Source organism: Myodes glareolus, chromosome 22, assembly GCF_982192425.1.
Source record: "Myodes glareolus chromosome 22, mMyoGla1.1, whole genome shotgun sequence".
Lineage (NCBI taxonomy): Eukaryota > Metazoa > Chordata > Mammalia > Rodentia > Cricetidae > Myodes > Myodes glareolus.
Window position 1 is genome coordinate 46827520 of NC_142047.1, and position 19431 is coordinate 46846950.

Sequence of the window (19431 nt, forward strand, 5' to 3'; positions counted from 1 at the left end):
ATGGGCCAGCACACCCAGTCCTATGAGTTCTAGGAATCAAACCCAGGGCTCTGCGGATACTGGGCAAAGCATGCTGCTAGCTGAGCATCGTCTGAAACCCCTGCCCTCTTAGCATACAAGGCTTCGCCTTTGCTTATATGCTGTTTGGGACATTTTCCCAATCCTGCCAATGCAGGTAATTTAATATGTCCCTTTTGGCCACTGCAGAATGCCCCGTAGTGGGGAATCCTCTACAGCTTTTGTTTATTTAGCCTCCGACACATCGGAGCCAAGGGTCTTGTTTTTGCTCTGTTACTGCTTCCTATCACGTCCAGTATCAATGGGAGGAGTGTTCTTTCTCCAAATCCTAGCGGTAAGAAGTATTTACTCTTTAGACTGGGTTTGAAAACAGTACGATCTCTCCCCTAGGATTACACACACACACTCATAGACTTTCCTTTTTAAAATAATGTACTTATTTTTGTTCTATTAGCATTGATTGATGTTTTGCCTGCATGCATGTCTGTGTGAGGGTGTCAGATCCTCTGGAATTGGAGTGACAGACAGTTGCAAGCTGCCACGTGGGTGCTGGGAACTGAACCCTGGTCCTCTGGAAGAGCAGCCAGTGTTCTAACCATGAGCCATCTCTCCAGACCCAACACACTCACATCCTTAAACAGGATTTTTTTTAAGGGGGTGATGGTGGTGGTGGTTTTATTTATTCATATTTAAAATATTACTATTATTATTGGTGGTGTTGGTGTTCGTACTGGGGTGTGTGTGCATGCGTGTGTGTATGTGTGTGTGATCACGCATTCCACAGCACATCTGGAGGTCAGAGGGCAACTTTTGGGAGCTGGTTGTCTTTCCACCATGGGATCCAGGTATTAAACTCAGGTTGTCAGCCTACGTGGTGAGGTCTTCCACTGACCTTTGTTTTGTTTTTTTTGAGTCACAGCTTTGTTGTGTAGCCTGGGCTTGCTTTGAACTTGATATGTAGTCCAGGTTGGTCAAAACTCACAATCCTCCTGCCTCAGCCTCGCTCCCAAGTGCCGGGATTGCTTTCTGCTACTTCTACGTGGTCACTTGGCTGTCGTTAGTCTAAATGATCACTTCACCCTTCCTCCATGGCTGCCCAGTATTCATAGTGTGTCTGGGGTACCCCTTCTCTGCTGAATTCTATTGCAGACAGTGTTCTGTAGACACCTATAGACTGAGAAACAGCAAAGAAGTCTGAGTTTTAATAACGGGTGTGCCTGGGTCTGCCTGCTGCCCCTGACACCCCTGTCTTTTTAAATTTATTTTATCAGGGTTTCTCCATGTAGCCCTGGCTGCCCTAGAACTCACTCTGTAGACCAGGCTGTCCTCGAACTCACGGAGATCTGCCTGAGTGCTGGATTAAAGGGTGTGTGACACCGCTGCCCAGTCCACTCTGTCTTCTTCTGCTTCTGTGGCTTTCATTCTGTTATGGAGGTGGCTGGTATTTTATTTTGTTTTGTTTTGGAGACAGACTTTCCCTGTATAGCCTTGGTTGTCCTGAAACTCAACTTTGTAGATCCACCTGTCTTTGCTTCCTGAGTGCTGGAATTAAAGTTGTATGCCAACACTACTCGGGTGTTTATTTTAATTAATACATGTTCATGCTTTGCTGTTATGAAATACTTTAAATGTAAACATCAGCACACAGAAAACACTATAAACAGTATCATGCATTTACTAAGCTTGACCATATCTTGGTATTTTTATTATATATATATTATATATATTTGAGATCTGTCTGCCTATCTACTTCCCTCCCTCTTACCTTGGGTTTTTTTAGTTTGTTTGTTTGTTTGTTTGTTTGTTTGTTTGTGTCAGGACCAAACTCAGGGTCTTGTACACAGTAGGGCAATAAAGTAACACTCAATAAAAATGATCTATGAATGGTGTGGAGCTCATACCTGTATTCCTAGCACTCGAGAGGCTGAGGCAGGAGGATCACCATGAGTTTGGGTCCAGCCTGGGCTGCATCGTCAGAACTTGTAGAAAGGAGCACATTGCTCCCAGCTGCACCCCAGTTTTGTGCCTCTCTCTGTTTATGAACTTCTGCTCCAGGTGCCTGCTGGGTACTTCCACCTCAGCGCTCAGTGCCCAGGTCTGTTTCTTTCTGTTGCACTTGGCTGTGGGTGCCCTGCTGAGGGCCGGGTCACTCACTGTCTAAGATCGAGGTCTGCATTGAGCCTTTTGCTTCCCTGCGAGCAAGCATGTTATTTGCCAAGGTTGTAGGCCACAGCCAGCACAGGGTCCTGGAGGTGAGGCAATGCATGTCTAGCCCCACCAACACGTGCCCAATCCAGGTAGGTATGGTGGTTTGAACGAGAATGGTTCTGATTGGCTCATATATTTGAATGCTTGGTCTCCAGTTGGTGGAACAGTTCTGGAGAGATAAGGAGGTGAGGTCTTGTTGGAGGAGATGCATCACCGAGGGTGGGAGGGGTGGGGGGGGGTGGGCTTTGAGGTTTCAAAAGATTTCTGCAGTTCCCAGTGCTCTCACTCTGCCTTGTGGTTGTGGATAAAGATGGGAGCTCTCAGCTGTTCCTTTGCTCCACCATCATGGACTCTAACCCTCTGGAACTATAAGCCAAACTGAACACCTTCTTTTATAAGTTGCCTGGGTCATGATGTCCTATTACAGACATGAAAAAGTAACAAAGTCAGGGAGGAGGCTCGCTCGCTTTTCCACCAAATCCCCACTTGGTGGAAATCTGGCACGTTCTTGAATGTCTCGGTTGCAGACCGAAAGCTGGCAAGCCTTCCTTCCAGTGTGAGGGAGGGAATGGCCAATTTGTAATTGACAAAGACACCTGTTGAGGGTCACAGAAGGCTCCAGAAGACCCTATGGGGATAATGGACCACACTGAAAAGTCCTGAGAAAGGAGTGCAAGAAGCTACCGGTGTATGTGGGGGTATGGAGCTCGTGTGAGCAGATGTCCCGGCTGTAGAGGATATGTGCAGGTATAGAGTGACCCGAAGTCTCCAGGAAACGGTTGCAGTGTGACCAGCAGGGGATGGCATTGTTTTCCCTAGAATATACCTTCCATTCCTCCAGCTCAACACCTTTGCACCTACTGTTGCTCTGCCTAGAAGGATGCTTATTTTAGATTAGTTTTGTAAATGTATGTGTAGATGTGTGTGCCTATACGAATTTATGCATACCATGGTGTGCAGGCTTCCTTAGACACCAGAGGAGGGCGTAAGATTTCCTGGAGCTGGATTCTGAGCCACCTGATGGAGGTGCTGGGAACCGAACCCAGGTCCCCAACAAGCACAGTAAATGCTCTTAACCACTGAGCCACCTCTCAAGCCCCTCCTGTGTGTATGTGTGTGGCAGTGGAATGCATGTGTGTGGTTTGCTTGCTCATGCGTGTGCTTGTAGATGCCAGAGGGTGACATTGTCTGTCCGCCTCACCTGCTTCCATACCTTGTTTTCCAAGACGGAGTTTCTCAGCAATCCTGGCGTTTGCTGTTCCGGCTAGGCTGGCTGGTCTGTAAATCCCATTTCCCTTTTCTACCCCGGGCTGTATGCAGACACTGCACACATCCCTTTACCTGGGTGCTGAGGATTCACACTCAGGCCTCTAGGTTTGCACAGCCAGTGCTTTGCCGCCTGAGTTGAGAGCTGCAACTTTTTTTTTGTCTGACTGATCTATTTTATTTTTATTTTTTTTATTGTTTTTATTGAGTTATGCATTTTTCTCCACTACCCTCCCTTCCTTCCCTCTCCCCTTCTACCCTCTTCCGTGATCCCCACGCTCCCAGTTTACTCAGGAGATCTTGTCTTTTTAACCTTCCTATGTAGGGGATCTGCAACTTCTAGAATAATCTTTCTTAGATGTCAGCTTAGATGTCACCTCCTAAGGGTGACCTCCCTGATTACTCAGAGAGCCCTCCCCACTTCCCATCATGCCTCACCCTGCTTTGGTTAAGTTTTGCAGTATTTATCACTGTCAGATGCTATATATACTGACTTACCGAGGGCAGGGCTGGGATCTGCTTTGTCCCCTGCCTTCCAGAACAACGCCTGACAGCTGGGTCTGGCACCAGCATTGACCTGGAGAGCCCTTGAATGACAGACAGCATTGATTGCTTGTGTCAGGCACTCGCTGATCTTTTGGAGCTGAACTCATGTCTTTAAGTCCTCATGTCCCTGTTGTTTATGGTTTTCATCTTACCAACAGGAAGTGGAGACCGGAGGAGTGACAAGTGGCGTGCATGACACAGCAAGGTTGTTAGGGACCCTGGCCATTGTTGGGAAGAGGGAAGACAGGTTGTGGATCAGGTCATGCCGCAAATTAAAGCCATTGCATTTGTGGAGCTCAGGCTGACCTTTCTGACTGAGGGTGGTCCGGACACCCAGGCTCCACCTCTTGCCCTTGTCCTGCCTCTCTGAGAGGGAAGGGACTGCTCACCTCCCCACTGGCTGCAGCCGGAACTGCTGGGAGGCCACCCTGGTCTGCCTAGTCTTGGTTTGCAAAATGCTGAACCTGGTGGGGAAATGAAGGGTTGGCCTGCTAACCACAGTGGGGACTCATTTGCAAGAGTGAGGCTGGGGCTGGGCCCTGCCCTCCCCCTATCACAAGGGAGCCCTTTCTGCAGGCAGCTCCTCTGTAGGAGAACCCAGTGGGTCCCCAGTTGTGAGTGAGGGAGCTGGGAAGAAGTCAGACTCTAGCCTCAGTCCTCTCCTCTGAGGAATGGGCTGATCATAAAAGCGCGAGATGCAAAGGAGGGGGTTCTTCAGAACCCTTCATTCACCGTGAGTGCTTGCCCAGGAATCGCTACTGTTACGGTGTGGAGTTGGTGGACATTTTTAGAGACCTTCCGGCCCCTCCCTCACATGGCTTCTACTTTTCAGGAATAATCCTCAGATTCAGTAGCAGTGTATCTTCTACATTTCCTTTTGAACATAATTTAAATTTATTGATTTACTTCTGAGACAGGATCTGATATAGCCCAAGCTGGTCTAAGACTTGCTATCTACTTGAGGATGGCTTTGAACTTCAGATCTTTCTGCTGCAACCCCCGAGTGCCGGGATGACAGATACGGGGGCACCATACCTTGGGCCTGTGCACGCTAGGCAAACATACTCCCAACTGAGCTACATGCCTGGCCCTAACTATAGTTCAACTTCCAGGAGTCTGATAGAAAGCCGACCCCACGCCTCATCTTGACAAGACCTCCCTTCTGCAAAGCTAAGGATGAGGCAGAGGCCACCTGGTCCATGTGGGTGCTAGTCAGCTGGAGATGGCAGGATATGCCCCAGAAGTGGCTACTTGACTGTCCCTTGTGTGTGCAGCCTGATGCCGGGCCCCGATGGTCACCCAAGGACCTTGAGTGGTTATTGTAAATTGTGGCAAGAAGCAGGAAAGAGGAAGTCTGGGGAGAGGAAGGGGAGGTTCAGAGAGGCGGCTCTCAGAGCCAGGCCTGCATGTGGTGCAGTCGGTCCTGACTGAGCTGCCTTTCCGAGCCGCTGCCTTCAGAGCGGTCTCCTTCCCTCATCTCCGCCTTAAGGAAGTGCTCCCAGCACAAGGGCTCTGCGCTTCCAGAAGGGCTCATGGACTGAGGGAAAAACCAGTCTTTTTAAAGAAGGAGAGGGCCGAGGAGATGGCTCAGTGGATAAAGTACCTGCCGTACAAGCACAAGGACCCAAGTTCGGGTCCCCTGTACCCATTTAAAAAGCTGGCCATCATGGTTTTTAACTCCAGGGCTGAAGGGGCAGAGACTTCAGATCCTGACGTTCACAGACCAGCCAACCAAGCCGAACTGAAGAGTTTCAGGATTAGTGAGTGACCCTGCCTCAAAACGAGCAATAGAGGTCAGCTTCGGGCCTCTACACGTGTGCAAATGCACCTGCACACACACACACACACACACACACACACACAGCCATACTAACTAGTGCGTACAAGACCTACACATGTACATACACATGTACACACCTGCACCCAGTAGTACAGACAGAACACATATGCACATACCCACACGGACTAATGCATGCAACACACACACATACACACCACTCCAAAAGATAAAACTAGTGAGATCCGTGCCCCCTGCCCCCCAAGGTTTCCCAGTCCCAGGGAGCTACATATGCAGTGGCTTGGGTATGCAGTGGCTTAGGTGGGGGATAGGGTCATGAGGACTCCAGCCGATCCCCCAGAGACCCCGCCCTTCTTCTACATTTTTCCCATACTTCATCGGCGCCCTTTTCTTGTGGATGTATCTTGGCCTGATGTTCCTGAGCCAGTGTGGCCTTTCCCAGTGCAGCTGGAGACTTCTGAAACAGCGGGGAAAGAGACATCCCGCGTGACTTCGCAGATGCCTGGCTTTGGCCTTTGGAGTTTCCACTCACTCGTAGAGATTTCCCTAGCTTTAAGGAAAGGGCCTGACTGTCGTCAGTCTAAAGCGTTCACCCCAAGGTGTTTGGAGAGGCCTTGTGGGAGTCCCTTTGAAAACAGGGAGGCTGAGGAAAGGGCCCTTCTCATCCCGTCTTTGAACCTCTCACCACGGGGCGGTCTATCCACCACCTTGATTACTTTGGCATCCAAACCCAACCAGGTGGCCCTGACTTCATGGCTGCGCCTTCTGCGGGTGGCTCTAGATAAAGGGACTTTCTTCTCGGGGGCTGGCGGGAAGATGAAGGGGCTGGGGAGGCTGGAGCTGGCATCTACCTCGAGGAAGCCCTGTCTGTTCTCTGTCCAAGTCAGACGTTTCTGGTTGGCACTTGACCTTGGCAGTGCTCCGCATTCTCCAGGCTGTTGATGGGATGACCATCCATCCGTCCGTGGGTGTGCGTCCGTGGGTGTTCGCGTCTTGGCGCGGGAGCTGAGCTCTCTCTAGACCAGCAGGGATCAGGCAGAGCTTGTCCAACCTGCTCAGGCCGGTTTCCTCTTCTGCAAAATGGAAGAAGTGAAGAGTTTCACATCTCAGAGCTCTGAGTAGCAGGCTTGTGTGAAGTCTGAGGATGGTAGGAAGTCTTTCTTGGACCCAAGGTCCACTTGTCCTCTCCAAGAACCTTCCTTTTTATTTTTTTAAAAATAAACTTTTTATTTTTATTGGCCAATATTAGTTATGCATTTTCATACATGAATTTAGTGTTTTCTTTTCTCCCCCCCCCTCACATTCAGTCCCATATCTTCTCTTGTTCCCCATACCTGTCCTGTGCTCACCTTCTCCCTCCTGTCTTCATGTCTGTTGTGTGTGCGTGACATAGTCAGTTTAATTAGGGTAACTTATAGAGGTCAGAACTCGCACCCAGAACCATGAGAACCTGCCTGACCAAAAGCCACACCAGTAAAGAAAATGTCTCCCTACTGTGCTTGGTGGCACATGCTTATAATCCTGCACTCAGGAAACAGAGGCAGGTGGATCTCTGTGAGATCAAGACCAGCCTGGTCTACAGAGTGAGTTTCAGGACAGCCAGCACTACACAGTGTAACCCTGTCTTGGGAAAAAGATAAAGAAAAAAAGAAAAGGTCTCTCCTTCCCCAGCAACCATTTGCTGCCTATAAACCCTCGGGGAGGGGCATGGCAATGTGAGTTCCGCCCCCTCCATGGTAGAATGTTGGGCGCGAATCTTGTGTAAGTCTTGTGTAGGTATTTACAACTCTTATACAATGGCCGCCTCGTACTCAAAGACAGCAACGCTTCTCCCCCTCCTCTGGCTCTTACTGCCTGTCCCCTCTCCCATGATGTTTGCCTGAGCCTTGGAGAGAATGATGTGGATGTCTCATGTTAAGGTTAGGCACTCCACAGTGACTTATTCTCAGTCCTTTGGCCAGCTAAGAGTCTTTGCAGTGACCACTGCCCAGCACACAGGAACCAATGACCTAAGTAGTCAGTGCTAATCTATGGGTGTACATGTAATTATTTGCAAGGTAATTGGACAGGTATGTTTTGAAGGAGGCTGTCCCTTTACAGCCCCCTGACAGCCCATAGCCTCCTAGGTAGTGAGCTGAGGTGTGTTTTGGTTGATTTGGTTGTAGCTTACTCGGATTTCTATTGGGTAGCAAGGAAGAAGTCGTTGCTTAGGACTTGGATGGATTCTTCTCATGGAGTCTGCATTATTTCTCTCTCTAGAGCCTGGATTTGACCCTGCGGGTACAGAGACAAAGTGCCTTGCTCCCCTGGTCTCCAGGACAGTGCGGTTCTCGGCAGAGGGAGGTAGAGGAAGCCGGGGCCCCGTAGCGCCTCCTCCTTGTTTTGGGTGTTGGCTCTGTCTTGGAGTGTGTGACCTTGGGTAAACTTCTCGCCTGCTCTGAAGTTTAGTTTTCACATCTGCAAACGAGTGTCCTGATGACTCTGTCATAGGGCTGCTGGGAGCACAGAGCGGGATGCTTTGGCCAGGGCCTCCCCCAGAGAACTGGGTCTCAGTTGTCAATGGCAGAAGTATCAAGAAGCGTTCTGTGGGACTGTGGTGGTGTCCACACGTGCTGCTGGATGGTTTAATACAGTGGGGAGTCATTCTCTCACTCTGGAGGGTAGGTGGCTGGCCTGGAAGTGCTGGCAGGGCTGTGGTCCCCTGAAGACCTGGGGAAGCTTTGTGTTGCCTTGCTCACCTTTGGTGATGGCTGGCAGACGTTGGTGTGACACATTCTCTCCCATCTCTGCTGCTGTCAGTAGATGGTCCTCCACTTCCAGCTGTGTGTGACTTGGCTCAAATTTCCCCCTCCCCCCTTTAATATTGGCCATTGAAGCCAGGGCGGGCTTGGCACAATTTAGGCAAGCATTCTGCTCCGGAGCTACACCCCAGCCCTTGCTTCTTTGAGATACGGTCTCTTGCTATGTCTCCCTCTATATCCTAGGCTGGTTTGGAACTTACCGCTTACTTTGTAGCCCAAGCTGACTTGGAACTGTTGGTCTTCCTGATCAGCCCTCCTGAGTGCTGGGATGACAGGCATGCGTCACGACACCTGTCTTCTTTCTCCTCACAAAGGTGCTAGGCACTGGTTCTCATTCTGCCTACTTTAACATGATCCAGTCTTAACTTGGCTATATCCTCAAGGGCCCTATTTCCAAAGAAAGTTGTATTCATAGGTCCTGGAGGCTAGGATATACATTTTTTTTTTGGTGGAGAAGTGCAATACAACCTTTAGTATTAGACATTTATACTTTATCTCCAGGGCCACAAGGCTAGAGCCATCCTTACTCCGAATCCGTGGTATTCAGGGTTTTCATGCCTGGGGACTTTCAGTGGCTGGGTCTCCCACTGTCCTCTCATGATGTGGGCACTGGGAGAGTTAGTGCAGCTTCTTCAAAGTTACATAGTGAGTGAGTGGAGGTGGGACTGGACCCTGGCTCCCCAGGTCCTAGAGCCACCCCTATCCTGCTGAACCATTTTCCCTGTGTTGGCATGTGTGCACGAGTGCATGCACGTGTGTATGTGTGCGCATGCATGCATGCACATATGTGTGTGTGTCTGTAACAACCACAGGCCTGTTTGATTTCTGGAGCCAAGACTTTCTGGATGTGAGCAGCGTGAGAAACTTCAGGGGAGAGGATTTTGGGTCTTCTCTTCTCCCGTCCTCTTTCCCTGGCTAGCAGTTAAGGAAGAGTCCTGACTTTGGGGCTGGGGATGTGGCTCAGTGGTAGAGCACTTACCTACCAACCCTGTGTGAAGCCCCGCGGTCAACTCCTAGTACTGAAAAAAAAAAGTATGATTTGGAGTTAGATCACACAGGTTCCATTCTGGCTTGATCAATGTGACCTAGTGTGGGTCATTTCCTGTCTGCCTTAGTTTCCCCACGTGTGGCGCACTGAGGATAACGTAGCCTTACACATGAACACAAGTAACAGAAACACGCTGTGTTGCTCAGACTTGATGAGGGTTCCTTCCCCTTGCTCCTCTTTGGTTTTCTCTGGCACCAAGAGGCAGATTCTGGGAAGGAAGATGAGGAGTGTCGCTGTCCATGGGAGACAAAGCAGTAGAGAAAGTTCTCTGTGTCTGTGGTAGAAACAGAGATAAAGGTCAGTGTTCTAAGAACCTTCCTTTTCCTGTAAAGACCACAGAGCCCCAAAGACTGTGTGCGTGCGTGCGTGCGTGCATGTATGTGTGTACACATACACAGGGCCCCTGGTTGACCGAGGTCAGTGGAGGGTGCCTTTGAGCCGGGACCCCAACTTCCCACATCTGTGATAGCTCAGCATGCCCGGCCATCCTGGTGCCCGTCACTACTGCGTTCCTAGCTAATATCAGAAACCATGCCCTTTCCCAAAGACCACCCAGTGCCAGGCCAGCTCTGGCCCTCCTGCAGGCACTTCCTCTGGGTTCCAGCATCCTCCTTATCAGGAGGCCACAAGAGCATCTATTTCTGGCCTTGCTGGAAATAGTTTGGTCCTTAAAGGGTGGAGGGCGGAGTCAGCTTCAGGAACAGAGAAGTAGCCAGTGGAGGGATGAGGACTCAATCCTCTGTGCCTCAGGGTCAGGTGTCATGGCCAGGTGTGTGTGTGTGTGTGTGTGTACTTTATATAGCGCTCTCTACCTTATTTTCTTTTAAAGATTTATTATTATACATGTATATGGGTATTCTGCTTGCCTGCATTTACAAATGCTATGGGCATGTCGTACCTATGGAGGCCAGTAGAGGGCACTGGAGTCCCCCGGGAATTGGAGTTATAGATAGCTGTGAACCACCATCTGGGTACTGGGAACCAGACCCTGGTGTAACAAATGCTCTTAACCTCTCAGCCATGTCTCCAGTTCCTGTACCTTAGTTTCTGAGCCTGGGTCCGTTACTGGATCTGGTGCGCCTGACTTAGCCTGACTGGCTGGCAGGCTGCACCTGTCTGTATGCCAAGTGCCAGGGCTACAGATCCACACCACCGTGCCTGGCTTTTCCATGGTCACCAGGAATGGGACTCGGGTCCCAGGGATGGTTCAGTTTTATAGCACGCGGCATACGTAGAAGTTTGTATCCACAGGAAGAGACTGAGTAGTTAGTGTGTTTACTTAAGGAACTGTTTGCCCTTAGCTATATATATAGCCTCAACTTCTGAGTTGTCTGCTGAAATGTCTGATTATTATTTTTTTAAACAAATCTTTTATTTTTTAATATTTATTTATTTATTAGGTACACAATATTCTGTCTGTGTGTGTGCCTGCAGGCCAGAAGAGGGCACCAGACCTCATTACAGATGGTTGTAAGCCACCATGTGGTTGCTGGGAATTGAACTCAGGACCTTTGGAAGGGCAGTCAATGCTCTTCACCGCTGAGCCATCTCTCCAGCCCCCCTGGCTGATCTCTAAAAGACCTCTTCTGCTGTGTGGACAACACAAATGGAGAGGATATAATCACACCTCGGTGGTATCATCTCCCAGCCTGGACCCAGACTGCTCTCTGAGTCCCTGACCCAGCCCCTTCTCCAGATGACCTTGATGTGACCTCTATTTCTATCGATGGGACTTGCACAGGGACGTTGGCTTCCTTCTCCTCTGGGCTGAGATGTCTCTGTCAGTGACCAGAGGAGAAAGCTCCTCTTCCTCCCTGAAATTGGCCAGGAACTGAGCTGGAAAAAAAAAAAAAAAAGAGAGAGAGAGGCGGTGGGTAAGAAGCAACACAGTATGGTGTAGCTCAGGCTGACCTCAAACTTACTAGTAACCGAGGATGACCTTGAACTTCTGATTTTCCTGCCTTAATCGCCCAAATGCTGAGATTGCAGGTGTGCATCATTATGCCCGGCTTATGATCTGCTTGCTGGCCTGGAACCCATGGCCCTCCCTTTGCATACTAGGCAAGCACTCTGCCAGCTGAACTGCGTCCCCAGTCCAGACACAAGGAGTGGAAGACACCAAAGTCTGTCAGGGTCATGGGCTCTATGCTTGGCAAGCTGCCTGGAGAGCAGACTTGGAACTGTACGCTGATCTCTGCCTTGCCTACTCCGTCTCCAGCACTCTTGGGTGCTCATGGGTGGCCTGTAGCCTGTCCTCCCCGAGCGGCAGAAAGCAGACAAGGCAGGTGGCTGTGGAGGGGTCAGTCGAACCAGAAAAGGACAGGAGGCTCAGCATGGCCGGACTTAGCCCAGGTTCACCATCAGAAAGTGTCCCTGCCTCTGCCTTGACAGAGTGTGGCTGGGGCAGAGGGCGGGGTGGCGGGAAGTTTCTGTCACCTTGAACTCACCCAGGGACTGACACTTCTGCAGAACAGAAGCATTCACAGCTACGTGGACGAGGTTCCTGTGGGCGTGGTTACCAGCATACTCTACATGGAAGGAAGCAGGAGGCCTGGGTGATCTCTCACCTGGGCTCTTTGCACAGTTTCTGAAACAGGTGTTGTTGTTTTTAACTAAGAACAGCCTTTCCTCTCTATCCTTAGTGCTTGAGATTGTGTGTGTGTGTGTGTGTGTGCATGTGTGCATGCATGTGCATGCGTGTGCATGTATGTGTGTGTACTTATGCATATGGGGGTCAGAGGACAACCTTGGGTATCCAGTGAGCCTCACGGAGTCTCCTGTCTCCATCTCCTCAGTGCTGGAATTATAAGCATGCATCACTACACTGGACTTCTTTATGTGGTATCTGGGGGCTTGAACTTGGGTCTTCATGCTTGTATACTGGAGCTATAGCCCCAGTTTCCAAGTAATTTTTAATATCTAAGACTTCGTTCAGAAGGCTATATCCAGCTCTGCATTTACTCACGGAACAGTGGCAGCCAAACCAGAAGAAAGTGACCTACCCCGGGCCACACAGCCAGGAGAGAAAGAGCTGGACTTTAAGCCTAGGTCTTCTAGATGCTTCCAAATCTCTAGGCTGCTCTGACTGCTGTGGGCTAGATTGGTCTCCAGTGTGTGGCAAGACACAACTACATGTGAATCAGCCTGGCACCTTTGGTTTCTCTAAGCAGGGTCCCTAACTGCGGTGTCACAGCCCTGGGTCTCCTTATGCAAAGTGAAGCCAGTGGAGGGAGCAGTTGAGAGGTGGAACAGAGGAGCATCTGCCCAGTAGCTGAAGTAACTTTGACAGACACCTCCTGGGGCTGTGGCTTGTTTCCTTTGGTTCACAGAGTAGTGGAACAAAGTCAGTATCTGTGTAGAACTGAGATAGGGAGATGGCTAAGCCGGGTCCCCAACCCCACAGAACGGTGGAAAGCGGAGCTGGGGTTTGAACTGGGGTCTTTGGGCTCCCTCACAGGCTCTGTCCTCTCTTCCCAGCCTGAGCCCATCTTCAAGGCTTGGGCTAGACAAACACATGCGCACTCAACAGGCTTCTGGGGCAGAGCCTCGTCCGTCACTTCATCCTGATGTTCCTTGTGCTGGCTCGTTGGGGTGCTGGGACTACATGGGCGGGCAGATGATGAGTTGACAAGGAGGGTCACAGCACGTGTACGCAGCTGTCCGGCTCTCCCTCCGTCTCCCCCCTCGACTGTGTCTCGAGACTATGTGAAGATTCTGTTTGTTGGCAGATAGTGCCATTTAAGGTCAGGCATGGGAAAGAGGGCCACCTTCTGGGTGTGAGGGTTTGGAGGATACCCCAAGGGGACCCTCCAGGAGGCTGGAGATCAGGAAGGGGAGGAGCAAGGAGACAAGAAGGCGTTTTGTTGTCTTGTTTTTGAGGCAGAATCTCAGGGAGCACTGGGTGGTTTTGAACTCCTATTCTTCTTGTCTCAGTTTCCCGAGCATCAGGCTAATAGGTATGAGCCACCATGCTGGTGAGGAGGCTGATGTATGAGAACAGATTGTCACATCTCAGACAGGGCAGCCAGAGGCGGATGATGTAAGGCAAGGGACCGAGAAGAAGAGTGGTAGTGGGGACATCCCCCCCCCACACACACACACAAGGGTGGGGAGAGCAGGAAGTGGGAGACTGGTTAACTCCAGGAACCAGGGTCGGGAGGGTATCTGGACCTGGGGAAGACCCAAGGCAATGCCAGGAAGGGGCAGGACATGCAAAGAGCAGGCTTCGCTTGCGGCTGTTATCTTGTTTCTTCAAGCAGGAAGCTCAGCCGCGGAGCCCCACCGCACAAGAACACACAGTCCGAGCTCAGCTGCCCTTAGCCTGCTTCGCAAAGGCAGGTGGTGGTTTTGCTAACTGTGCCCTAGGCAGAAATCCCCACCAGCACAGACAGTGACCCCTGACCATCCTGCCCCATATCCTTCCCATTATTGGTAACTGTTGTCAGGCAACGGGGAGGGGGGTTTCACCTGCTGTGCCTCCTTGTGCTGTTGTAGACACATGTACAAATATAGCTGTTTCTCCTTGGCTGGACTGAATATATTTCTTTGTGGTGTGTGTGTGTGTGCGTGTGTGTGCGCGCGCGCACGCACATGCGTATGTATATGTGCGAGCATGCCTGTGTGAGGCCAGAGATCAACATCATTTGTTTGCCTCTGTTTGCTCTCCATCTTTATTCTCTTTGAGACAGAGTTTCTCACTAAGCCCAGAGCCTCCCATTTTGTCTAGGCTGGCTGGCTGGCGAGCCCCAGGGACCTGCCTGTCTCTAACCCCCAAGGCCAATGTTACAGATGCATGTAGCCACACCCAGCTTTTATGTGGGTGCTGGGGATCTGAACTCAGGTCCTGATCCTTGCATAACAAGCGCATGACCCACGGAGCCATCTCCCCAGCTCCTAAATCTGTTACGTTTCTGAGAACATGAAGAATGGCAACTTTGTGGGGCTTCACATTATATCCCATTATCTTCATAATACAAAGGGAGCAGGACTGTCACTCAGTTTGAGCACCCGACCCGTTTCCCCAGCATTGATTAACACTGAGACTAGACTATGTAAGACGCTCCATTCCCTCTCCACAGTTAGAGAGCATCTACTCAAAAGCATTCCAAATTCTTTGATGCCGTAGTGACCTTTCTACTGGGCATGTGTTATGATTTGGATAGTGAGTGCCCTTTCCCATAGGGCTTGCTTTCCCAGTTGGTGGTATTTTTCTTATAGAAGGTTCTAGAAACCTTAGGAGGCGGATCCTAGCCAGAATGTTACTGGGGTGTACCCTCGAGAATTGTATCTTGCCTGGGTTCTTGTCTGCCTGTCTGCCTGCCTGTCCATCATGTGTCTTCCTCCCCACCACCACTTTGCTCTGACATGACATTCCCATCATGAGGGAGTAAAACCCGAGACTGGGTTGCATGTGGAGACACAATGTCGGAAGGGCTGAGAGATGGCTCGTTCAGGAAGTGCTTGCTGTGTAAGCATGAGGCCCCGAGTTTCATGTGGAACCAGGTCACAGAATGCACATCTGGAACCCCAATGCTGGGAGATTAGAGACTGATCCACGGGGCTCCCCAGCCTACCATCTATGGGACTGATGAGCTCCAGATTCAGGAGAGATGGCTCCATGGTTGCGAACACTGACTGCTCTGGAAGAGGACCTGAGTTGGGCTCCTGGAACCCACAAGGTCACCCCTAACCACATGTAACTACAGGGGACCAAACGCCCTCTTCCGGCCTCCACAGGCACTGCATGCGTGTGGTGAACAGACATGCATGTAAAATAAAAATAAATTCTGGAAATGAAGAGGAGGGCTAGAGAGATGGCTCAGAGGGTAAAGGTGTTTGCCCCCAAGCCTGACACCCTGCATTCTATGCCAGGGACTCACATGGTAGAAGGAGACAACTGGCTCTTAGAAGTTGTCTGTATGCTATAACATACTTAGACAAACAAACAAATAAATGTATGTTTAAGAAGAAAGATGTAGAGCAATAGAGAAAGATGTCTGATGTTGACCTCTGACCTTTATGTGCACCATGTGCACCCTCAGGGGCATCCTCCACCATGTATACACATGATCGTGTACATATCCATGTAACACACACACACACACACACACACACACACACACACAGAGTACAGTAGTGGTTCTGAGCTACTGTTTTCTTCTGTGCTTTCTCTACTTTGTGTTGTCATGGAAACGGTAATGAGACAATCTGTCAAAACACCAGCTGAATTTCAGCTCTGTTAGTGTAATGCCAGGCTGATTAGATGTGAGCATGAAGAGTCAGAAGGACCCAGGGAGTGGGCACCAGCTTTGCTGCAGGATCATCTTTAACAAGCAGAGCGGTGGGAACGTGCCTCCCTTGCTGCCTGCAGATGTAAGCCCTCACTGTTTGCATTGGTGCCTGCACTTGACCCTCCTGCTGGAGGTCTGAGGTCTGGAGGATGCATTTTTGGGCAGATAACAATGTTGATACCCAGGTAGTGAAAAGTAGGAGTGTCAGAGGACAATTCGTAGGAGTCACTTCTCTCCTGCCATTGTATAGGTCCTGGGATTGAGCTCAGGTCATTAGCCTTTATTTACCTGCTGAGCCATCTTGCTGGCCCTTCACTGTATTATATTTATTTATTTAGTCATTCATTCATTCATTTAATGAATACATACATTCATTCATTTAATGACTCCTGTCCATCCTTGCTCAATTGTCTTAATGATTTAAGAATGAGTAGGTAACCCACACATGCAAGTTTCTACACTTTCGTCTAACTTACTAGGTGTTGTTAGGTGTAGACATATACCTGTAATCTCAGTATTTGGGAAGCTGAGGCAGGAGGTTTGTGAACTTGAGGCCAGTCTGGGTTACATATTGAGATCCTATTTGAACCCCCCTAGCCTTCCCCCTGGCGATGGTTGGGTGCTGTCTTAGTTGGGAACACACACACACATACATACACACACACATTCATTCCATCCTCAGTAAAGTCCTGTGTCCGAGTTAATGTCGCGCCTATACTTGACAAAACAGAGGCTGGCAAAGTGACATCACTGCCTGAAGCCACTGCTCTGATGGGGAGGTTGTGTGACAATTTCAGGCCAGCTGACTCAGAGTCTGTCTCTCAGCCTGGGTGTCAGCTGTGTCATGTCTTGTGAATTGGATGGCCCCAGGAATGTGGAGTCTTATCCCAGTCTTGGGTCAAATCAGTTTCTGTGTTGCTCTGTGCCTGAGGTGGCCTGAGGTGGCCTGAGGTGGCGGGGTCGCTCTGTGAGATGTGCCTGCCTGCTGCAGGGTTCCTGCTGGGCATGCCACTAAAGATGTCACAGCAGTTTCTCAGCTTTGTAGATAGGCCTGTCTTAACAGCACACCCCACAGTTGATGGGGGGGGTCTTCCATCTTCCTGGGGGTTCTTGGTCACTGAAAGAGAATGACCAGGCAGGAGAAACCCTTCAGCTACTCACAGACTTTATCTACTGTTCATCCACAGGCCTGGGAAGTGTCAGCCATGGATGTGAAGGGCTTGACCTTGTATACCCGTCACTGAGACCTGGGAGGTGACCTCTAACCTCTGGGTGCTGGACTTGGTCTGGGCTTGAAGTCCTTTGTTATCCCAGTATCCCTAAGAGTGTGATGGATGGGGAACTGATTTCTAGCTTACAATCCCCACTCCACCCCCCCTCCAAAATCCAACACAGGTGTCCAGTTGATCAATTGCCCAAGATTGTTCATAGCAACTTTGTCACCAGAAGCAAGTGTTTATCAGTGGATAATGAATGGGAAGAGAAAATGAGGTATACAAGTGTGCCAGAAGTATTACCCATATTCACGACCGCAGTGCCAACTCATGCTCTGGCACAAGCAGACTTTGAGAAGGTGGGCCTTGAGAAGGTCGTACCAAGCATGGAGCTCCAGATCAGAGACCCTGTCCTTGGTTCCATTTCCATGAAATGCCCAGAACTGGTGGCTCTCTAGTGATCACAAGTATATTAGTGACAATAGTCATTACTATTAGGGCTACTGTGGGCATGAAAGACGGTGGAGGGGATGGGGAAGGGTCCAATTTTCCCTTTATGTCACAGAATGTCCCCAGATTTACTGTGTGGATGGCCGTGCACATCTGTGAGGATGTGCAGCAATCGGGGGCCAAGGGAAATATCTTAGTTAGGATTTCTATTGCTGTGAAGAGACACATAAGTACAATAACTTTTATAAAGAAAAAGTGTTTAATTGGGGCTGGCTCACAGTTTCAGAGGTTTAGTCCATTTTTGTCATGGTGGGAAGCAATGATGCTCATCTCATGGTGACCAGGAAGGAGCGTGGAGGAGAGAGAGGAAGAGGGTGGAGAAATGACTTACTTCCTCCAGCTAAACCCTACCTCCTATCTAGCACCGCTTGTAGACTACTAGGTTCAAAGCCTGTCAGTGGACTAGATGTCACCTCCATGGCCCCATTTCTGATCACTGTTTCCTGTGTCAGCTCCAAGCTGTGGAGAGGAAATGGAGCATCTTACGTAGTCTAGTCTGAGTGATAATCAGTGCAGAGGAAACGGGTCGGGTCCTCAAACTGAGTGACAGTCCTGCTCCCTTTGTATTAAAAATATGATGGGATACATTTCGTCTAGACTGGCTGGCTGGCGAGCCCCAGGGACCTGCCTGTCTCTAACCCCCAGGCCAATGTTACAGATGCATGTAGCTATACCCAGCTTTTATGTGGGTGCTGGGGATCTGAACTCAGGTTCTGATGCTTGCATGGAGCATGGAGCCATCTTCCCAACCCCTAAATCTGTTACATGAGTGTGGGGGTACACTTAATGTTCACATCAAAGCACCTGTCTTAGTCAGGGTTTTTATTGCTGTGAAGAGACACCATGACCATAGTAACTCTTACAAAGGAAAACATTTAACTGGGGCTGACTGACAGTTTCAGAGGTTCAGTCCGTTTTCACCATGGTGGGACAGGGTGGCACACAGGCAGACATGGTGCTGGAGAAGGAGTTGAGAGTTCTACATCTTGATGTGCAGGCAGCAGAAGGAGACTGTGTGCCACACTGGGCAGTAGCTTGAGCATATGAGACCTCAAAGGCTGCCCCCACAGTGACACACTTCCTCCCACAAGGCCACAGCTACTTCAACAAGGTCACCATTCCTAGTAGTACCACTCCCTGTGGGCCAAGCACTCAAACACTTGAGTCTAAGAGGGCCATTCCTGTTCAGACCAGCACAGCACCTTTCCTCCTCCAGGGCTCATTGGGGGTGGCAGATACCTGGTTGGCTTTCGGTTTACTGTTCACACTCAAGAGGAGTGGGCCCTGAGCTCAGATGGGACTCTGGTGCAGAGATGAACTCACAGCTGTTTTCTAGGACTGAGGTGCTGGGGTGCCTGGGGGCAGGGTGTGTGGCTGGACCGCCACTCTTCTGCAGTGATCTGGGGATTCTTGTGTTTGCTTCCTTTCAGTGGATATCATGGAGATAAAGGAAATCCGCCCAGGGAAGAACTCCAAGGATTTTGAGCGAGCCAAGTCCTCGGTCTCCCGCCACAAGGGAGATTGCTGCTTCACCATCTTCTACGGCACCCAGTTCGTCCTCAGCACGCTCAGTTTGGCAAGTGGGTGCAGATTTGTCTGCTCATCTCCCTCCCTGGGCCTCCTTTTCCTTCTGAGAGATCTCTGGGAGAGGATACTCGTATCTGTATGTCCACTAGTACGTGTTCTCGACACTTAGTCTTGAGTCCCAGCCCTGCTGATTTCTAGTTGTGTC

The 19431-nt window shown here is 50.1% G+C and overlaps 1 protein-coding gene across 1 annotated transcript in view; it reads left to right on the forward strand.

The window, feature by feature from the left end:
• Positions 1–19431, forward strand: part of Plcg2 (phospholipase C gamma 2) — a 133623-nt gene that overhangs the window by 32952 nt on the left and 81240 nt on the right. The window contains exon 3 of the mRNA XM_087900458.1: positions 19130–19279. Within this exon, the coding sequence (XP_087756584.1) occupies positions 19130–19279 (150 nt within the window). The remainder of the gene's footprint in view (positions 1–19129; positions 19280–19431) is intronic.